Genomic DNA, 19,696 nt, shown 5'->3' with positions numbered 1-19,696 from the left:
TCTAGTGCTTCTTCACCCTCTTCTTACAAGGGCCAACCAGATGTCCCCGCAAGCAGGACTGGAGCGCAAAAGAGCACTTTCCCAACTCGTGGCTTCCAGCAACCGGTATTCCAAAGCATTCAGGCCCTGGGCTGACCTGGGGTGGGGGGAATCTCCCTGCCTGAAATTCAGGAAAGCCGCAGACAACATTGAGCTCTATGATTCAACATAAGGCGACTTACTAAAATGTTGGATTTCTCGGCCCCGCCCCCCCCCGTGTCCCGGGCCCGCCCCCTTGGCCCTCTCCTCGCCTCTCCCCTCCCAAACGTCGGTCTTCGCCCCCACCCTGCGCGCCCATAAGTTTTGCAGCCTCCGAGACATGGTTTCGCCCGCGGCCGCGTCTCTTCTCCCTTGCGCCCTGCTTCTCCTTCTGCGCTCCGGTTTGGGGGTCTCTTCCCCGCCCGGTGAGGAGGGGGAGGATGTTGAGAGGACGGGGAGCCCTGCCGGACCGCGGGAGGAGTTTCCAACCGTGGTGTTCGCTATTCTGGCTCGCAACTCCCAGCACTCTCTGCCCCATTACCTGGGGGCCCTGGAGCGCATGGATTACCCCAAAGAGCGCATCTCCATCTGGTAAGGGGCGCAGCAACTTTAAGTTGCGCTGACGCTGACTGGGGGGGGGGGGGAGGAGGCGGCGGCAAGCGGGGACAGGATGGAGTTTTGGGGGTTCCCCCTTCCCAGCCCAATTTAGGATTGATTCGAGAAGCCCTAGAAAATTGTTTATGAGCGTGAGGGTTAGTTGTGGGGGGAACCTAGTTAATTTTGGGGTGCTGGTAGGTATCCTCAATTGTAGTGAGAGTGCAAGGTTTGAACGTGCTTGAGCCTGTTTTGAACCTTGGGCAGGCCGTGCAAAGGTGTGCAGGACCTCAGCGTGGGGGGAGGGTGCATAGCTGTCAACTTTCCCCTTTTCTTGCGAGGAATCCTATTCGGAATAAGGGAATTTCCCTTTAAAAAAGGGAAACGTTGGCAGCTATAGGAGGGTGTCTAGGGAGGAGCAGAGACTCTGTTGCCCTGCAGGGCATGGTTTTGGGGTACTGTATATAGGTGAGCATGATTTGGGGCGAGCCCTGATTACTTCTGGTGTCTAGTGTGGGGGCACAGGAGCATGTACATTTCTGGAAGTCTTCTTTGGGGTGCCTGAACAAGGAGTGCTGAGTTTTGCACGGTATCTGGACTGTTTCCCAGAGTGTTAGTTTGTTGTTGCTGCTACTTGTGTTGACATGTTGTTGTTTTCGCAGGGCCAGCTGCCCATTTTCAGGGCAGACCTGGCCATTATCCTTCCAGACCCAATAGGATCTAATGGAGCTGTTGTTGTGTTGATCAGAGGTGAGGAACATGTAGTATAGCTGTCAACTTTTCCCTTTTCTTGCGAGGAATCCTATTTGGAATAAGGGAATTTCCCTTAAAAAAAAGGGAAACGTTGACAGCTATGACATGTAGCCCTTCAGTTGCTGAGGCCTCCAACATCTGAAAGGCTACACAGATGTTCCTCCTATGATGCAAATCAATGGGGAGAGCTGGTGCCCTGTTAGAAGACTTCATTTTATAGAGGTGGGCACTGATGAGGTCAGCTAATTGTTGGTGAATGCATCCCCCAACACTTGTTTTCTCTTTAATGTACCCCCTCCCTCTTTGAGGAGGGAAACCTCCCGTTGGAAGGAACAAAAATTCTAGAAGTTTTTGTGTGCATATAAGCCCTCTCTAAGGATACACAGGGGTGGTTGTAATCAAAAGCATTTGTAATACTTTGGGCTCCCATAAGCCCTTGCTACTGTGGCCAGGGGTGGTGGGAGTTGTAGGTCAGCAACACCCAGGTGACCACAGTTTCCTCATCCCCAGGCTAGCATGGCAAGTTTTTTAGTTACACTGGAGCTTCAGGAGAAAGAGCTGCAGGAACCACACCAGCATTTTAGGGTGGAGGCTTCTGTGGCAGGAATAAGAAACCTGTGGTCCTCTGGGTGTGGTTGGACTCCAGTTCCCATGAGTTCCTGCCAGCATGGCCAGTGGGCGGAGCTATGATGGGAGTTTGCATCCAGCGTAATACCTGCAAGGCTACACATTTGGGAAGGCTGGGGTAGCAGATCCTGAGCAGTGGCTGTTTCCCTTCACCTCTACCGCAGGGGTGGGGTAAACAGATAAACAAATGGAACAAAATGTAGTATGACCACTGTTCCATAAAGCCTGAAAGCAGCTATAATGAATTTCAGAGGATCATTAAGACACATAGCATGGAAGATTTGGAAGTCTCTCCAGATATGTCTTTGTATTTGTGGTGGTCTTTAGGCTTTATACCTTTAAAAAGTACGTTTCTAGTCTCTAGTCCTTATGGAGGCTACAGAAAGCTGTTTCAGCAGTGCATGCTGGCACTTGGTTGAACATGAAAACTTGCCTTTGGCCAGCAAGTGTGAAATTTCTTACTGTTTCTGTCCCTTCTCATGGTGTTCCTGCCTATTCTGGTCTAATTTTTCTTTGGTCACTCACAGTTGACATGTCAGTTTTTTCTGCCAGCCCGGTAGTCCGTATCCATGCAGACCATGAGTCAAATGACAGGCAGGTCTCCTGTTTTCCAACTCCTAGTTATTCCTTGTGGCCCTCTGGCTTTTCTAGGACTCCAGATCTTCCCTCCAACCCCAAAAGCCTGCATGGCCAAGGGCCAGAGATGATGGCAGCTGTAGTCCAACAACATCTGGAAGGTCACATGTCCCCCACCCCACCCCTGTTGAATGGCATCCAGAGAGCCCTCCGTGTTGCCTGCCTTTTTATTTCCAACCCCCTGATGCCCCATTTCCCTAACCTTGCTGGGACTGCTCCGCTCCAGCCTCCCACCCCATGTTTCAGTACTCTGCAGAGACAACAGAATTCCCTCCCTTTCTGTTCCAAAGCTTCTCCGCTTCAGGCGTGTTTTATAGCCTATTCTACGATCTTGTAGGAAACCTTACCCTGGTAGTATAAATCTTCTTTTTTAAGAGCTCATGAGCTGTTTTCCATCTGCTGTCTCTGTTAAACTGATGCACAAGCCTCTTAATGATGTCTCAGTCCAGTTCGGGAGAGACGGCATCCTAGACCTGCAATTTAATCTGCTATATATTAGCATCTGTTCTTTCTTTTAAACCAAGTTAATTTTCCTCGAGTTTCGTTCTTGGACCTGTGGCTCTTGGCTTGTTCAACACTGCTGGAGGGAGTCCGTGTGGCAGGGCAGAGAGAACTCCCTTTCTGGGATTCCTGTAGCGCATGCAGATGGAAGTCTGTTTTTTCAGATCCATGAAGTGTACAGTGGTACCTCAGGTTACAGATGCTTCAGGTTACAGACGCTTCAGGTTACAGACTCTGCTAAGCCAGAAATAGTACCTCAGATTAAGAACTTTGCTTCAGGATGAGAACAGAAATCATGCAGCAGTGGCAGCGGGAGGCCCCATTGGCTAAAGTGGTACCTCAGGTTAAGAACAGTTTCAGGTTAAGAATGGACCTCCGGAACGAATTAAGTTCTTAACCCGAGGTACTACTGTAATCCTAAATTTGCAAATGTATACACCAGCACGGTTGCCAAGAGAGAAGAGAAAGGATTGAGGTTGCAGGGAAACAACATGCCAAGGACTCTGGACCACAAAAGCGTCTGTCTTAATAAATTTGTGCCACAAGACTCTGGTATTTTTTGTCCTTTCTCTTTTTGCTGTGGTGGGCTGACAACACTCCCCTTCCGGAAACCAATCTAAGGAAGCAGATTCATGGGTTCTTCTTCGGATACCACACACCTTCCTTTGTTTTGGGGACATTTCACTACCTTGAGATACATTGGGGTTTGTTTCAGGATTGGAAAAAGTTTCCCAAATTGTCTGCATACATTTCTTTCTGAGATAGGAACTGAAGCAGTCTCGCCATATACCACTGGCTCTGCTGTGGCCTAACTGGGGATTTCTGAGCCCCGTTCAGATTCCTGCTTTTTATACATCAGGACATAAGGATTTGTTTTTAATTATGTAGCATGAGGCTTTATATGCAATGTTTAAATTTTTTAGTAAATGAATTCCATTAATCCATTCACAACCTCTTCCAGAGGTTTCCGTAAGATTATTTGAGGCAGTTTTTCCAACGAGCAGATATTATCACAGATGCTTGTTTTTGCAGTTCTCAAAAGTGTGAATTTGTGTCTGCAGAGATAACATGCCTTTCCTTCACAGGAAAAATGTTAAAAAATAAACATACAGAGTTGAGGGGAAAAAACCTTAATCCCATTGTTCCTTTGCAAATTTATATACACAGAGCCAGTAATTTTTGATATAACTGTAAAATTTATTATTCCACAAATGAAATCTTCATCTGGTTGTAAATATTCAGATTATACCAGCAAGAATGAGTCTTTGTTTAAAAATAAAGATTTAAATCAAGTCTTACTGACTAGTGATTTAAATCATGATTTAAACCAATTTGATTTAAATCAAATCCACCCTGCTTCATCATGTCATTGGGTGATCCACTTGGGGCTTGCAGACTAATTCACACTGGCTTCGATTACTGCTTTCGGATGCGCCCAATACAAGCCCCACTTGCCAAGGAGCAATATGGAGCACATTTTAAGGCATGGGCAATGGTCAGGGATGATAGGAGTTATAGACCAGTGGAGAGCCACAGATCCCCCAATCTCTGCTTTGGAAGGTCTGTTAAAAAGTGCCCATGCCAGCTAGTTCAAGTTTTGGCGAAGAATACATGCCACTAGCTATAAATATGCTCAGAGATGATGTGCTGGCATAGCCATGCTCTAGTCAGGAGCCCTTTGGGAAATTAACATGTAATTTTCAAGAACTGACTGGGTTGCAATAGCGTCTAAATTGCAGATTTCCTAGCCAGCACTGAGATGACCTTGCAGTAGATGAGAGGGTTTGTCAGCTTTCAAGTCCAGGTTGCCTTTATTCTAACAAAATAAAAAAGGGTAAACCCACACTGACCTGGCAAGTTTTCCATTTTTTGTTCCCAAATGTTCAAGTGGAGAATGGAATGGAGTGTGCTGGAAGAGGGCATGGCTGGCTGGCCCCCCCGAATAGGAGCCTTCCACAGTGCAGGTTCCACTTCTTCCTCCACTTGCATCATGCTGCCATCCCAGGGTATCAAATATACACAGGGTATATACACACCAGTAACGTGTATACAGTAATTATATTGGCTTATGTGGCATTAAACTGTTGGACTCCAGCTATCTGCAGTTCTAGTAGGTTTTTCTGCTGACATAAAGTGCCGATGTTTTGTGCATGGCAAACAGCAGCTGGACAAACCAATTGGAAGGCTACACACAACCTTGGATTTCTAGTTGGAAACCACCACCACCGGTCCCCTTTGAGATCCCTCTTTGCTGTTTCTGCCAGCTTTTGGGTAAAATTGGCCAGCGGTGAATTGAGGAGGAACAGATCCCTCATTTGCAATTTGGATTTTCAGGTGCGCCACTGACCACAATGTGGACAACACAACAGAAATACTGCATGAGTGGCTGACTGCTGTGGAAGGCCACTACCGGCACATTGAGTGGAGATCCATAGATGAGCCCAGGTAAGTTTGGAATACTCATGCCGACCTACTTGAATTTCATAAATAATTGAGAAGCATGCATAGGTCAGGAATCAAAGAAGATCACGGTGGATTTGGATACCCAGAAACAATTGCAGTACTTCTTAGAAGGTTGATGTGGTGCAGCTGTAACTTTGTGGAGAAGTTGTCAATAGAAAGATCTGTGTTCAGAGGCAATGCTAGTTGCTGCAGGAACAACTGTTGGTAGAATACCTTTAGACCCTCTTAAGGAACATAAATGGAGCCTTGAAGCCAGATCATGCCAAGGGGGACTGTACACCATGCTGCAACATTTTGTTGCCATTCCCCCTTGCTCTTAGGCTGTGAACCCTTTTTAGGGTGGAGACCTTGAGTTGGTTTATTCATGGGGATCTTCCCATCTACAGAACTCTTCTAATTCCCTCCAGTGAACCATTAAATGCTCTCCTGTGTTTCTTGGAACCACACTATGGAAGGGCTGTGCTAACCTGAAGCCTTGCATAAAATAGGCACCGCAGTGCAAAGGAAATGGGAGAGGAACAGGCCTTGCACTCTCTGCTTACCATCTTGCCTCTTGCAGCTCTTATCCTGACGAACACGGGCCCAAACACTGGAGCGACGCACGCTTTGAGCACGTAATGAGACTCAAACAGGAAGCTCTGAGCTTTGCGCGATCTGAGCGGGCCGATTACATTTTGGTAAGTCAGTCCGATCATCTGGAGGTGGGAAAATGTCCAACACGAGTCTCCTCCATTCTGTCCACTCCAGATGACACTTTTGGGTGCACCTGGTTCTCATCTACCTCAGCCTTCCTCAACATGGTGCTCTACAAATGCTGCGGCCACAATTTATTTATTTACTTATCACACTTATTTGTTGCTTGTCATCCGGAAGGTCTCCAAGAAACTTACCATAAAGAAAAACGTATGTATGCACATACATAATACCCTGAGGGAGGGAGGGCAAGATCGTACAATATGTTAATATTTCACATAATGTACAACTTTGTAAAACAGACGCAACATGCCAGCTCCATAAATGGTAGTGAACAACTTTAGCAAAACTTTAGTAATAATAATAATAATAATAATAATAATAATAATAATAATTTTTTATTTATACCCCGCCCTCTCCAGCCAAGGCTGGGCTCAGGGCGGCTAACAAGCAATAATAAAAACAAGTTGAATGATTACAACTTAAAACAAAATTAAAATACAACATTAAAATATTGAAACATTAAAATATTAAAATGCCTCATCGCAGGAGGAGAAGGAAAAGAAAAAAGAAAGGGGGGGGGGAATCAAATTGGCTCCAAGCCAAAGGCCAGGCGGAACAACTGTGTCTTACAGGCCCTGCGGAAAGAAATCAGATCCTGCAGGGCCCTGGTCTCATGAGGCAGAGCGTTCCACCAGGCCGGAGCCAGTGTTGAAAAGGCCCTGGCTCTGGTTGAAGTTAATCTAACTTCCTTGGGGCCCGGGACCACTAGGGTGTTGCTATTTATGGACCTTAAGGTCCTCTGTGGAACATACCGGGAGAGGCGGTCCTGTAGGTACGAGGGTCCTAGGCCATGAAGGGCTTTAAAGGTCAAAATCAGCACCTTAAATCTGACCCTGTACTCCACCGGGAGCCAGTGCAGCTGGAAAAGCACTGGGTGAATATGCTCCCATGGCAGAGACCCCGTGAGGAGCCTCGCTGCAGCATTTTGTACCCACTGGAGTTTCTGGGACAGCTTCAAGGGCAGCCCCGCGTAGAGCGAATTACAGTAGTCAAGCCTGGAGGTGCCAGTCGCATGGATCACTGTGGCCAGGTCAGGGCGGGAAAAATAAAAATTGTTTATTAAAGCAATACTCCTACCCACTAATTAGCAGATAAATGAAACCTGATTTTTGGCCATAGTGGCCACTGGGGCTGACTTAGTTTTCTTCAAATGTACATCTTGCCTCACACTTTCCAACCTTGACTGCTTGTTGCTGCTCTGCTTGGGCCCTTTTCAAATCCACTGGAGCACTTGGTGAGATTTTTCTATCCATGCAGGCAATTTTGCCTTGGAGGGATGCAGTTCAGTTGTGCCTGCCAGGCTCCCTCGGGGGTGGGGTTTAGTTTTCAGACATGGTTTCAGCCAAGATAAAAGTGTGCACTTTTAATTCTGTCCCCAGTTCACAGACACGGACAGCATCTTGACAAATAACCAGACTCTGAAGTTCCTCATTGCACAAAACAAATCTGTGGTTGCTCCCATGCTGGACTCTCAGACCTATTACTCCAACTTCTGGTGTGGGATTAGTCCTCAGGTAAGCCCGTTTGGTGGAGGTGCTTGAGCCCTCCAGGTAATGTAGGCCAATGGCCAGGGGTGATGGGAGTCATTGCTCAACATCTGGAGGACCACATGTGCACTACAAAGAGACAACAGAGTCAATTCAGCAAGTGAAAATGCATGCACCGTCAGAGCAATGGAAAAACAAATATATATCCTAAATACAGCCAGGCTTTGACTGAACTCACTCACTATTTGTTCTTTCTGGAAACAACTGAAGACATTTTTATTTCTACAGACATTTTTGTTTCAAAGCCTGTTTAAGTTATTCTTATTTTTGCAACATTTTAAAACTATGCTAAAATATATATATATATGTGAATCACATTGATGCTATTGCAGAAGGTGATTGATAAATGAATAAAACAGTGAATTTAAAAAGCAGGTTTAGAAAAACCACCAGCTACGTGAGCTAAGGTGGATTGAAAAAGCAACAAGTTTTATCTAACTAAGTTATAGTTGGGAGTGGACCTACTGAAGTTACGGGACCTAAGGAATGTCCATTAACTTCAGCCAGCCTACTGTGAATAGGACTTAGTTGGACATAACCCTATGTGTGTATGGCCTGCTTGAAAGAAAACTGGGATGGGGCCAAACCTGCCTCCTGGGGAAGGGAGTTTCATAGGTGAGGAGCCACCACCCAAAAGGCCCTGCCTCCTGTTCCCACCTGCTTGATAGGTAGGTCTGAAAGAAGGGGGTCTCCATAGCAGGCTCGTATGGGTACAAGTGGTTCATGGAATAACTTGGCCCCGGAGTATTTAGGTCTTCAAAGGTAAAAACCAACACTTTGCATTGTGTGCAGTTGATGTAAACCTAGTGTGCTCTAAGCATTGAGCTCCCTCCAGCATATGGACCTCTGCGTTCTGCGCCAGCTGAAGCTTCTGGACCATTGGATCATGGGAGTACATCCTTGGTGTTCCTTCCACTCTTGCCCATCTCCACTTACCTTTCCCAAAAGGCACAGCCCTGCTTGAAATTCCTTCAGGCCTCTTGGGTGACTGCTGAGGGGCAGAGACACACAGTAGGCAGAGCCAGAACGAATGAGAGGTGGAAGTTTGTCATTACAGTTTTGCCTACTGGAAGCGTTGCATCCAGCGCTAGTCCTACTCAGAGTAGGTCCACTAAAGCCAATGAACATTTTTTTATTTATTTACCGTATTTTTTGCTCTATATGACGCACCAGACCACAAGACGCACCTAGTTTTTGGAGGAGGAAAACAAGAAAAAAAATATTCTGAATCTCAGAAGCCAGAACAGCAAGAGGAATTGCTGTGCAGTGAAAGCAGCAATCCCTCTTGCTGTTCTGGCTTCTGGGATAGCTGCGCAGCCTGCATTCGCTCCATAAGACGCACACACATTTCCCCTTACATTTTAGGAGGGAAAAAGTGAGTCTTATAGAGCAAAAAATACGGTGATTTATTAAATTCGTATACCACCCTATAACCATAGAGCTCAGGGTGGTTCACAACATAAAACCACAATATAAAAAACACAGAATACATAATAAAAACAAATACAACCCAAACCCCCATCCACAACACATTTAAAATGACATCAGATGTCAATTTAGCCAAAGGCCTGGTATAAGAGGAACATTTTTGCCTGGCGCCTAAAGGTGTATCAGGAAAGCGCCAGGTGAACTTCCCTGGGGAGAGCATTCTACAGATGGGGAGCCACTGCAGAGAAGGCCCTGCTCTCATGTTGCCACCCTCTGGACCTCTTGGGAAGGAGGCACACATAGAAGGGCTTCAGAGGATGATCTCAGGGTCCGGGTAGGTTCAAATGGAAGGAGACATTCCTTGAGGTATTGCGGTCCTGAGCCGTTTGAGGCTTTATAGGTCAAAACCAGAACTTTGCGTTGGGCCCAGAAACCAATTGGCACTCCTTGAAATTCATCGGTTATAATAGCAGAGTCAAGATCACATTGGCACATTATTTTTCATGGGTCTGCTCTGAGTAGGATTTGGTTGGATACAACTCTTAAGGAGGATAAACAGGCAATGCTGCCCCCCCATCCCCGACCCCCGGGCTAATTTTAAGTAATATGCAGGTGGTGGATTTGGCAGCTGAGATTGGTGGACCAGCCTCCATTGCTGCAGGACCTTTCCTGTTTTGAGTTATGGTTTCCTAATTGGATGGCAGACAGTTATTGGCACAGCACTGGGCTATGTTGGGTTATTAGACTCTCTCGCACGTTCCAGGGTTACTACCGTAGGACAGCAGACTACTTTCCCACCAAGAACAGGCAGCGGGTCGGGTGCTTTGCTGTCTCCATGGTATACGCCGCCTTCTTGATTGATCTGCGGAAGAACGACACTGCTGACCTGGCCTTTCACCCGCCCCATCCCAGCTATACCTGGCCATTTGATGACATCATTGTTTTTGCGTACTCCTGCCAAACTGCAGGTGAGAGTGAAGAAGGAGAAGGGGGAGGCAGACCATCATGGCTAGCATTTGTATAGAGTTTCCACATGTCCAGAAAGTGCTTGATAATACAGTGGGCCCTCGAGTTACGTACCGCTCTGGATACGTAACTTTCGGGTTGCGAACACGGCAAACCCGGAAGTGTATACAGCAGTACCTCTGGTTGCGAACGGGATCCATTCCGGAGCCCCGTTCGCAACATGAACAGAACGCAACCCGCGTCTGTGTGGGTCGCGATTCCCTGCTTCTGCGCATGCCCCTAACGCCATTTTGCAGCGCATGCGCGAGCGGCGAAACCTGGAAGTAACCCTTTCCAGTACTTCCGGGTCGCCTTGGGAAGCAACCTGAAAAGACGTAACCTGAACCAAACATAACAAGAGGTATGACTGTACTTCCGGGTTTTGCCGCACACGCATGCGCAGAAGTGTTCTGTGCACTGCGCACGTGCACAGAAGTGGCGCCTCCAATTACAGACTTTTCAGGTTATGTACGGACCCCTGGAGCGAATTTAATTCGTATCCAGAGGGTCCACTGCAATAGGAGCCCTACTTTTCAGACCAGACGCCCTTCTAGTTCAGAGGTACCTGTGGCCAACCAGGTGCCTCTGGGAAGCCCCTCAAACAGCATGAAAGCAGAAGCCCTTTTCTGTTCCCTCTCCCTGCAGCTCGTGTTTAGCATTATACTGCTACTGGACATGGAGGCTCCGTTTCACCCTGATTTTTCCTAATGTTTGATTCAAACTGAGGCTAGAAAAAAAGGGAGATGGACAGGCCATGCTCTGTCTGCCAAGGTGTGCAGAAGAGCATGACGGTCTGGTGTTGCATTGGGTGAAGCAGAGGAATTCCACTGTCAAGGAGCCTGTGCTGGCGATTTGGGGCTCACAATTGTTTGGATTTTATCTTAAATGCTTGTTTATAGAACCATAGAATTGTTGAGCGGCATACTTTTAAGTTGTTCTTCTGTCTCCTGTGCAGGAGCCCAGATGTACTTGTGTAACCAGCAGCGGTTTGGATATATCAATGTCCCTGTGAAATCTCACCAGACGCTGGAGGATGAAAGCATCAACTTTGTGCACCTGATCCTGGAGGCAATGGGTGAGTTAGTGAACCTGCTCCAAATACTGCCCTAGCCCACAAGAGAATCTTTCTTGGGGGTTATTGTAGGGTGTTTTTCTTCCTGGCTGTGGGACCCTAATAGGCCTACGCTTGATGGCATGTACCCAGTGCTTTCTCTACTCAGAGCAAACCCATTGCAATTAATAGCCATGACTAAAGGAGTTTCCAGACCCTCACTATTTTCAGGTGGGATTCAGTCGCATGCTGGCAAATTCAGGCTGCATAATCAAATTCCATTGGGAGGGCTTGTGCTGCAAACCTGCTTCCCCAAAAGATCAGACTTTTTGCTGGTAAGGAAAGTGAGGGATCGCATTTGCTTTGGTGCAACAGCGTCTAACCTCCCTGCAAACAAATGGGGATGAATGCTCAGTAAGCAGGTTGTCTGGAAGCACCATAAGTTGCGCCCATTAATTTTAGTAGGTCTGCTCTAGGTAGAATTTTGTTGGATATGGCCCCCTATCTTTCTCTGGTTTACCTGAGAAAGATAGGTTTGAGCATATTATGCCAATTCTGGGCCAATTCAAAGTGCTGGTTTTGTTTTTTTATTTTATTAATATTTTATTAAGTTTTATCAGTAGAAAAAGTTCAGAAAAATACAAAAAAACAAAAAAAACAACAAAATTGCAAAATACAAAAATACAAACATTAAACACGAAAAAGAAGAAAAAAATAAAACACATATAAAAGAAAACAAAACTCCCTCTTTTTTAATTTCTCATCTTTAGTTAACTTATTTTCCTGACTTCCTCACGCCTCCCTTTTTTGTATCCCTTTTGAAAATTGGTTCAGCAAATTCATATCCTATTAGTTTATCTATTATCAATCCCATCTTACATTTTACCTTGTTGCTAGAACCCCTTCAATTCATTTCAATGTCATCAGCATCAAAGTGCTGGTTTTGACCTATAAAGCCTTCAGTGGCTCAGGACCACAATACACTAAGGACCACTTATCTCCATATGACCCCACCCGGGCCCTGAGATCATCCTCTGAAACCCTTCATGTTCTTCCTCCATGAGAGGTCCAGCGGGGGCAACATGAGAACGGGGCCTTCTCTGCAGTGGCTCCCCATTTCTGAAATGCTCTCCCCAAGGAGGCTCACTTGGTGCCTTCATTATACACCTTTAGGCACCAGGCAAAAACCTTCCTCTTCTACCAGGCCTTTGGCTGATTGACATCTGATGTCATTTCAAATGTGTTGTGGAAGGGGGGAATTACTGGATTGTCTTTGTTTTTGCTTTTATTATGTATTATGTGTTTTTTATATTGTGATTTTATGTTGTGAACTGCCATGAGATCTGTGGGTATAGGACGGTATACAAATTTAATTAAAAATAATATTAATAACTTAACCTTCTCAAGCTCAAGGGAAATTTGATCCTTAGAACCAAAAAGCTGGAGAGAGCCTTGTAGGCCATTTTGTCTGTCTCCTGCTTGATGCAAGAAATCCAAACCTGGAACCGTTTCTCCCTCTCCATTTACTACTACTTATAATTAATAATGCTAATAATTAACAACAACAACACAACGGAAGCCCTAAAGATAACAGCTATAAGCAATTCAAAGAGGGAAGGGGAGAAAATTTTGGGAGCTGGTTTGGAGTTATTGGCAGAATACACCAGCAAAATTACAGCAAGCTGTTTATGGAACTCACTTGCTGATAAGTACAGTACAGTGGTACCTCGGTTTACGAACTTAATCTATTCCAGAAGTCCGTTCTTAAACCAAAACCATTCTTAAACTGAGGCGCGCTTTCCCTAATGAGGCCTCCCGCCGCCGGTGCCCTTCCACCGTTCGGATTCCATTCTTAGACTGAGGTAAAGTTCTCAAACCGGGACACTACTTCCGGTTTTGCGGAGTTCGTAAACCGAATCATTCGAAAAACAGGACTGTTCTTAAACCGAGGTACCACTCTACAGGTTAAAAACCTGAGTAGTGACGTAGCCTCCTCTCCAAGCTTTACATCTCTCTTGCAGTGGATGGTACCCCAATGTTCCCCTCCAGCCATGTCTACCTCCCACCGAAGCATCCGACCAAAATTGGGTTTGACGAGGTACGCAAGTCTCTCTCTCTCTCTCTCTCTCTCTCTCTCTCTCTGTGTGTGTGTGTGTGTGTGTGTGTGTGTGTAAGAAAGAAATTGTCAGCGCCTGTGAGGGCTGTGAGTGAGTGACTGAGTCAGAATATGCCTGAATGCATGTGATGAATTTTGTGCGTTTTGAATGAGTGGAATCCTATTTTATGGCTTTTTTTTGAGCTTCATTGTTTTACATGTTCCACTTAAAATTCATTGTTAATTTCATTAGATTTTCTTTGTAAGCTTGCTTTTGTGATGAAAAGTGGTTTATATAAGTACTTGAAGAAAGGAATTGAACCTTCTGTTTTCCTTTTAGGTTTTCCTCATCAACTTGGCAAGGCGCCCAGACCGCCGGCAGCGCATGCTTAGTTCCCTCTTTGAGTTGGAGATAGAGCCCTTGGTGATTAACGCTGTCGATGGAAGGTGACTGGCTGACGCCTCTTTCTGGGGTGCTTGGTTTTGGTTTTTAGCATGAAATGGGGCTGCTGCAACTGGTGGACCTCTCTGCCACAAGGCTTAGATAGCTTTTAAAAAATGCAAATGTAATAGGAGAAAGGCCAAAATATGATGGTGATGATCATCATTATTATTATTTACAGTCATACCTCACGTTTGCTTCAGGTTACGTTCTTTCAGGTTACGTCCCACAGCGACCCAGAAGTACCAGAAAGGGTTACTTCTGGGTTTTGCTACTCGCGCATGCACACAAGCGCCAAGTCGCACTGTGCACCTGTGCAGGGACGCGGACTTATAAAAAATATTGGGGGGGGGGCCGGGAAAGCTCATGAATAATAAATAAGCTCATGAATATGCAAATAAAGTGGCGCCGCCTCCTCGTGAGCGAATAGGGGAGAGCGTGCTACGCCTATTAATCAGCTCCAAAGGAAATTGGGTGGAGCTTTTGCTCGGGAGGGAGGGCAGGAGGCATGCAGCCTGACCCTCCCTGTGCATTTTGGGCTGGGGGAGGGGCGGCGATGGCGCTCTGCTGGAGGGGCGCCGGAGATTATTGGGGGGGCGGAGCCCCCCAAACGAATTTTTGAGGGGGCTCGGGGCCCCTAAAGCCCCATGGAGTCGGTGCCTATGCACCTGTGCAAATACGGCGCTTCAGGTTGCGCTCTTTTCATGTTGCAAACGGGCCTCCAGAACGGATCCTGTTTGCAACCAGAGGTACCACTGTAAATAGATTTGAAGGAGCAAGTCCATTCAGGAAACAACTATCAAGTCCTTCTAGTCGTGATGGATTTACAGAAATTGCAGAACCAGTGTACGATGGAATATTAGTTGTTAGGTGAAGGGCAGTAGTCAGGGTGGGAGAAGCCACTCATCATCATCAACCTTTTTATTTGACCGTCAGTCAGGAAAAAGTACATTTGTCAATACACAGTTAAAACTCCAGGAAGATTTTAGAACTTAGCCAACACTAACATGGGCTAAACAGATAGCCCCATATCAATACAGTCAATTTTAGTCTTGCGACGCTTAAAAGCTAAGAAAAGAAATTTGGCCACCAAGGAAGGTATAGTTCTAGTGACGTTATTCAGCAAGTGTAAAACCTGGTTTTCTCCGGATAGGAAGCTAGATTGGCATAGGAGTGGGTCTGTAAAATTTTGTCTAAGCTCTGCATAAGAAGGGCAAGTCAAGAGAATGTGTTCGGTGGACTCAACCACACCCATGGCACAATGACAGGTTCTCTGGGCGTATGGTACTCCCCTGTACCTTCCCCACAATATCGCAAAGTCAAGGACATTTAATATAGCCTCTGTAAGAAGTCTACGGTATTCCACATAGTGAATTTCTGCAAGGTAGGGGGCTGGTATGGTCCGATAAATCTGGTCCCCTAGGAACATCCCTGGTTTTACCTGGGCTATGTCCTCTTCTCTGGCAATGTCACTCAGTCTCCGGGAGATCACAGCTCTAGCTTGATTGTACGTCATAGACTCAAAGTAAAGGTGTGACAATCCGCAGGATTGAACCTGGGGGAAGCCACTGCCTGCATGCCTCACTGGTGGCATTCCTGCAGGCATCTGCTTTGGTGCTGTGGAAACAGGATGCTCAACAAGATGGGCCTGTGGTCCAGAAGGACCATCTCCTCATGTTCCTAAATAGCCCGGCCTTTCCCTCTGCTGTGTGTGAAGCTTCTTTCATCAGTATCTTTAGTCATCTTTGTGAAGATAAACCTTTTTGCCCAGGCTTCCCCGACCCATAAGATCGGACCCTGCTTTTGCTGAATTCCTCTCTTTTTAATAAATACTCCCCCCCCCCATTTTTTTATTCATTTTATAACTCAACTAAACAACACAAACAGAAAAAACAAGCAATATGAACGGATTCTTGTCTTATCCTTATTTTTCCTAAACATTGTTAGGTGGGCTTCCCCAAGACCCCCCTATCTGATTTTCATTTTACCTCATCTTTAGCAGTTTACATATATCAAAATTGTTAACCGTTTTTTAAAAATCACGCTTACTTTTACCATAAAAATCTTCACATTTTATCACTTACAAATAATACTGTTTTAAAATACACTATCTTCTACTTCTAACCCTACAGCCTGTATCCACTTCCGAAGCTATTCTAAGATTTAAATATTAACATATTTTTTCAGATATTCTTCCAATCTTCTTCCACCGTCTCTTCTCTAAATACTTTTTTAATGCACTTTCTCTGTTTTTATTATGCTGTTCTTTGTACATGGCTTTCAGAACTTTTAACTAGAAATGCTCCTGAACAGATGCAATAAATCTACTTGCTGTATAGTTGTCTGAACCCCATTGCACCTGAAAGCTGGAGAGAGGAGCATGTGGGCTCCATGCCACCTACAGCTGATGTGAACTGGCACCCCAACAACACCTGGGGGACCCAAGGCTGGGTGGGATATCTATACGGGGCTGTGTCGCTCCATGCTGCCTGTCCTGGTTCTTGACCTGCGCTCTTGGGAGTTCTGCTTTGCTAACCTCTGTTATCTCCTCTGCCAGTGCCCTAAACAGCAGTGACATCAAGAAACTGGGTGTGGACCTGCTTCCAGGCTATTTTGACCCCTTTTCAGGCAGAACACTCACCAAAGGGGAGGTGGGCTGCTTCCTGAGCCACCATCATGTGTGGAATGAGGTAAGGGCTTGGGCTGGGTTGGACGAAAGGGTCAAGGGCTTGGGTTGGTTCGGTGCAGGGAAGGGCCATTGATGTGGTCAAGCAGAGCCTGCCCATCAGCTTCTCTCTCGTTGGCTACTCAAGATCTGGGCCCAAGCCCTGTGCAATGGTTATATAGGTATAGCCAGTGTGGTGTAGTGGTTAAGAGTAGTGGCCTTGTAATCTGGTGAACCGGGTTCGCGTCTCTGCTCCTCCACATGCAGCTGCTGGGTGACCTTGGGCTAGTCACACTTCTCTGAAGTCTCTCAGCCCCACTCACCTCACAGAGTGTTTGTTGAGGGGGAGGAAGGGAAAAGGAGATTGTTAGCTGCTTTGAGACTCCTTAGGGTAGTGATAAAGCGGGATATCAAATCCAAATTCTTCTTCTAGGTTCAGCTAGGCTCCTACTGTGTCTCTCAGGTTACCTGGTTTCCTGGGCTGAAGAGTAGGAGAGGCGTTTCTGGCTGTTGCTCGACATTGTACAACATAGCAGAGAGTGGGTGGAGAAGTGTCAGGAGGCTTGGGCGAGCCCAATCCTTGCAAATCCTGACACTGGTTGACCTGACCCCCACCTCCCAGATTGACGCATGCATCAGGAATTCATTACCCCCTCACTTTTGCACTTGGAATCATAGAGCTGAAGAGTAGGAAGGGTCCCTGGCAGTCATCTGATCCAAGCTGCAGCAGCACAGGAGTCAAACTCTTTCCCAATGTTCCAAAGTAGTTCTTTTGTTAGATAACTTAATATTTTTTCATTAATAACAATCCCATGTAAGCCACATTAATACAATATCAAATCACAATACAATTAAAAGAGCCAATTATCCAGTTCCAAATTAAACAATTTTGGGTGACTTCCCGTGTTCTGATTATCAGGAGATGATGTTATTCCTTGGTCGTGGCTCCAATCCTCCTAATTAATCCAAGCCTGTGAGCATATGATAAAATTTGCTCTCTGCCCTGCACTTTCCCCAAAAAGGTCTTTTGGATTTCTCAACAAGGTCTACACCAGGGATGCGGAACCTGTGGCTACCTAGATGTTGTTGGACTCTCATCAGCCCCACAGCTAATGGGAGCTGTAGATCTCAAGACATCTGAAGAGCAACAGCTTCTCCAGCTCTGAGCTGTGCTGTTATAGCATACACAGCAAGTTCCCTTGGTAAAGATGCTGATGTCCCTTTGCTTGCTGCAGTCCTGGGTGAGCTCTGTGATGGAACTTTAAGGTCTCTTTCACCCATACTCTCTAGTGCTGTTGTTTTCTCCCCCCTTTAGATTGTCGAACGGGGTCTGGCGAAGTCTGTGGTGCTGGAAGATGATGTGCGGTTTGAGGCATATTTCAAGAAGCGAATTCTGCGGCTGATGGATGAACTGGAGCAAGTACAGCTGGATTGGGACCTGATGTATGTTGGGTTAGCTGGTGGGGTTGGGCGAGGTCCTCAGCTGCAAAACAGCCCTAGTTGTTTGGCTACACTTTGGAATGCCAAAGTAACTATAGCTCAGTGGCAGTGCACCTGCTTTGCATGCAGAAGGTTCCTCCAGGAAGGTCTGGCAAAGTCTCCTGTTGGAAATCCTGGTGAGCTGCTGCCAGTCAGTGCAGGCAATATTGAGCTTGGTTGACATATGGCCTGACTCACCATAAAGCAACTTCCTGTGTTCCTGTTTGGTTCATCCCTTTATTCAGAACTGTGAGGGCTGGAATATTTAGTTTTAGGTGGAGGACAATGAATCAGTTGCTAAGAGTCTGTGCTTTGCATGCAAAAGTCTCTGGCTCAGTCCTAGGCAACTCCAGGTAGGGCTGGGAAAGAGATCCTGACTCTGTCTGAAATCCTACAGAATCACCAGAGGCAATGTTGAGCCAGATGCGCTAATAGTCTGAATCATTAGAAAGCTATTTCCTGTATTCACGTTTGTTTATTTCATAAAAATTATGCACTGCTTGAGCATAAAGCACCTCAAAGTGGTTTAAGGTAAAGGTAAAGGGACCCCCTGACCATTAGGTCCAGTCGTGACCGACTCTGGGGTTGCGGCGCTCATCTCGCTTTACTGGCCAAGGGAGCCAGCATACAGCTTCCGGGTCATGATTAAGCCACTTCTGGAGAACCAGAGCAGCACATGGAAACACCGTTTACCTTCCCGCCGAAGTGGTACCTATTTATCTACTTGCACTTCGTGCTTTCGAACTGCTAGGTTGGCAGGAGCAGGGACCAAGCAATGGGAGCTCACCCCGCCACGGGGATTCGAACCACCGACCTGATCGGCAAGTCCTAGGCTCTGTACTTTAACCCACAGCGCCACCGGCAAAAGAAAAAAATCTAGAAAAAGACCACAACACTGTTTCAAAACATGCAAAAGTTAAAATACTAAAACTGATTAAAATCACCTCAACCTTCCAAGCACCTGGGTAGGCTTGTCTAAACAGGAATGTTTTTAGCAGGTGCCGAAAAGAGCACAGTGAAGGCTTGATTTCAATAGGCAGGGAATTCCAAAGTGCAGTCGCTGTCACACTGACTGAGTTTTTACAAATGCTGAACAGGTATTATGTGGCACCTGTAAAGTAGTAGCAATTCCAATGATTGAAGTGATGGAGTGTGCACATTTGGTGTAAGGTGATCTCATAGGTTAACTGGTCCCAAGTTGCAAAGGGCTTTATATATTAACAGAAGCACTTGAACTTGGTGCAGTAACAAATCACCGGCCTCTGAGCTGGCAAGGCCTCACTCCTGTCAGCAATCGGGCTGCAGCATTCTGCGCTAGGTCATAAGCCAGCCCTCTGCACCTGCAGTCAATCTGCATCTTCTTGCTGCAGCGCAAAGCTGAGACAGAGCCGCAGCTATAGTTGTTTTAACTGTTTTAATTGTTTTAACTGTTTTTAATCTGTGGAAGGCTTGTTGTTGTTGTTTGTTTATATTGAGGGAGGGGAGATGTGTCTGGGAGGAGAGGAGCTGGGGAGACTGGGGTCATATGGTGTGGGAGGTGGAGCAGGCTGGGTAAGTGGCACATGGATAAGGGCCCTTCCTCTAACATGGGGATTTGTGGTTGTCTGCATGCTAAGCAAGTGCGCTGCCACTGGGC

General features: G+C 46.2%; 1 protein-coding gene across 2 annotated transcripts in view; it reads left to right on the top strand.

Moving 5' to 3' along the window:
• The first annotated feature begins 289 nt into the window (after positions 1–289).
• CERCAM (cerebral endothelial cell adhesion molecule) overlaps positions 290–19,696 on the top strand; it is a 35,483-nt gene continuing 16,076 nt past the window's right edge. The window contains exons 1-10 of one of the 2 annotated variants that reach the window (XM_083485872.1): positions 290–609; positions 5,464–5,574; positions 6,152–6,269; positions 7,728–7,862; positions 10,087–10,291; positions 11,284–11,403; positions 13,401–13,477; positions 13,815–13,921; positions 16,474–16,606; positions 17,897–18,024. In XM_083485872.1, the coding sequence (XP_083341998.1) occupies positions 359–609; positions 5,464–5,574; positions 6,152–6,269; positions 7,728–7,862; positions 10,087–10,291; positions 11,284–11,403; positions 13,401–13,477; positions 13,815–13,921; positions 16,474–16,606; positions 17,897–18,024 (1,385 nt within the window). In that variant the 5' untranslated portion in view covers positions 290–358. The remainder of the gene's footprint in view (positions 610–5,463; positions 5,575–6,151; positions 6,270–7,727; positions 7,863–10,086; positions 10,292–11,283; positions 11,404–13,400; positions 13,478–13,814; positions 13,922–16,473; positions 16,607–17,896; positions 18,025–19,696) is intronic. The other variant, XR_014521587.1, reaches the window with a different exon arrangement.

This window comes from Podarcis liolepis, assembly GCF_965112155.1.
Source record: "Podarcis liolepis genome assembly, chromosome: Z".
Classification (NCBI taxonomy): Eukaryota; Metazoa; Chordata; class Lepidosauria; order Squamata; family Lacertidae; genus Podarcis; species Podarcis liolepis.
This window is presented reverse-complemented; position numbering and strand designations above follow the sequence as displayed.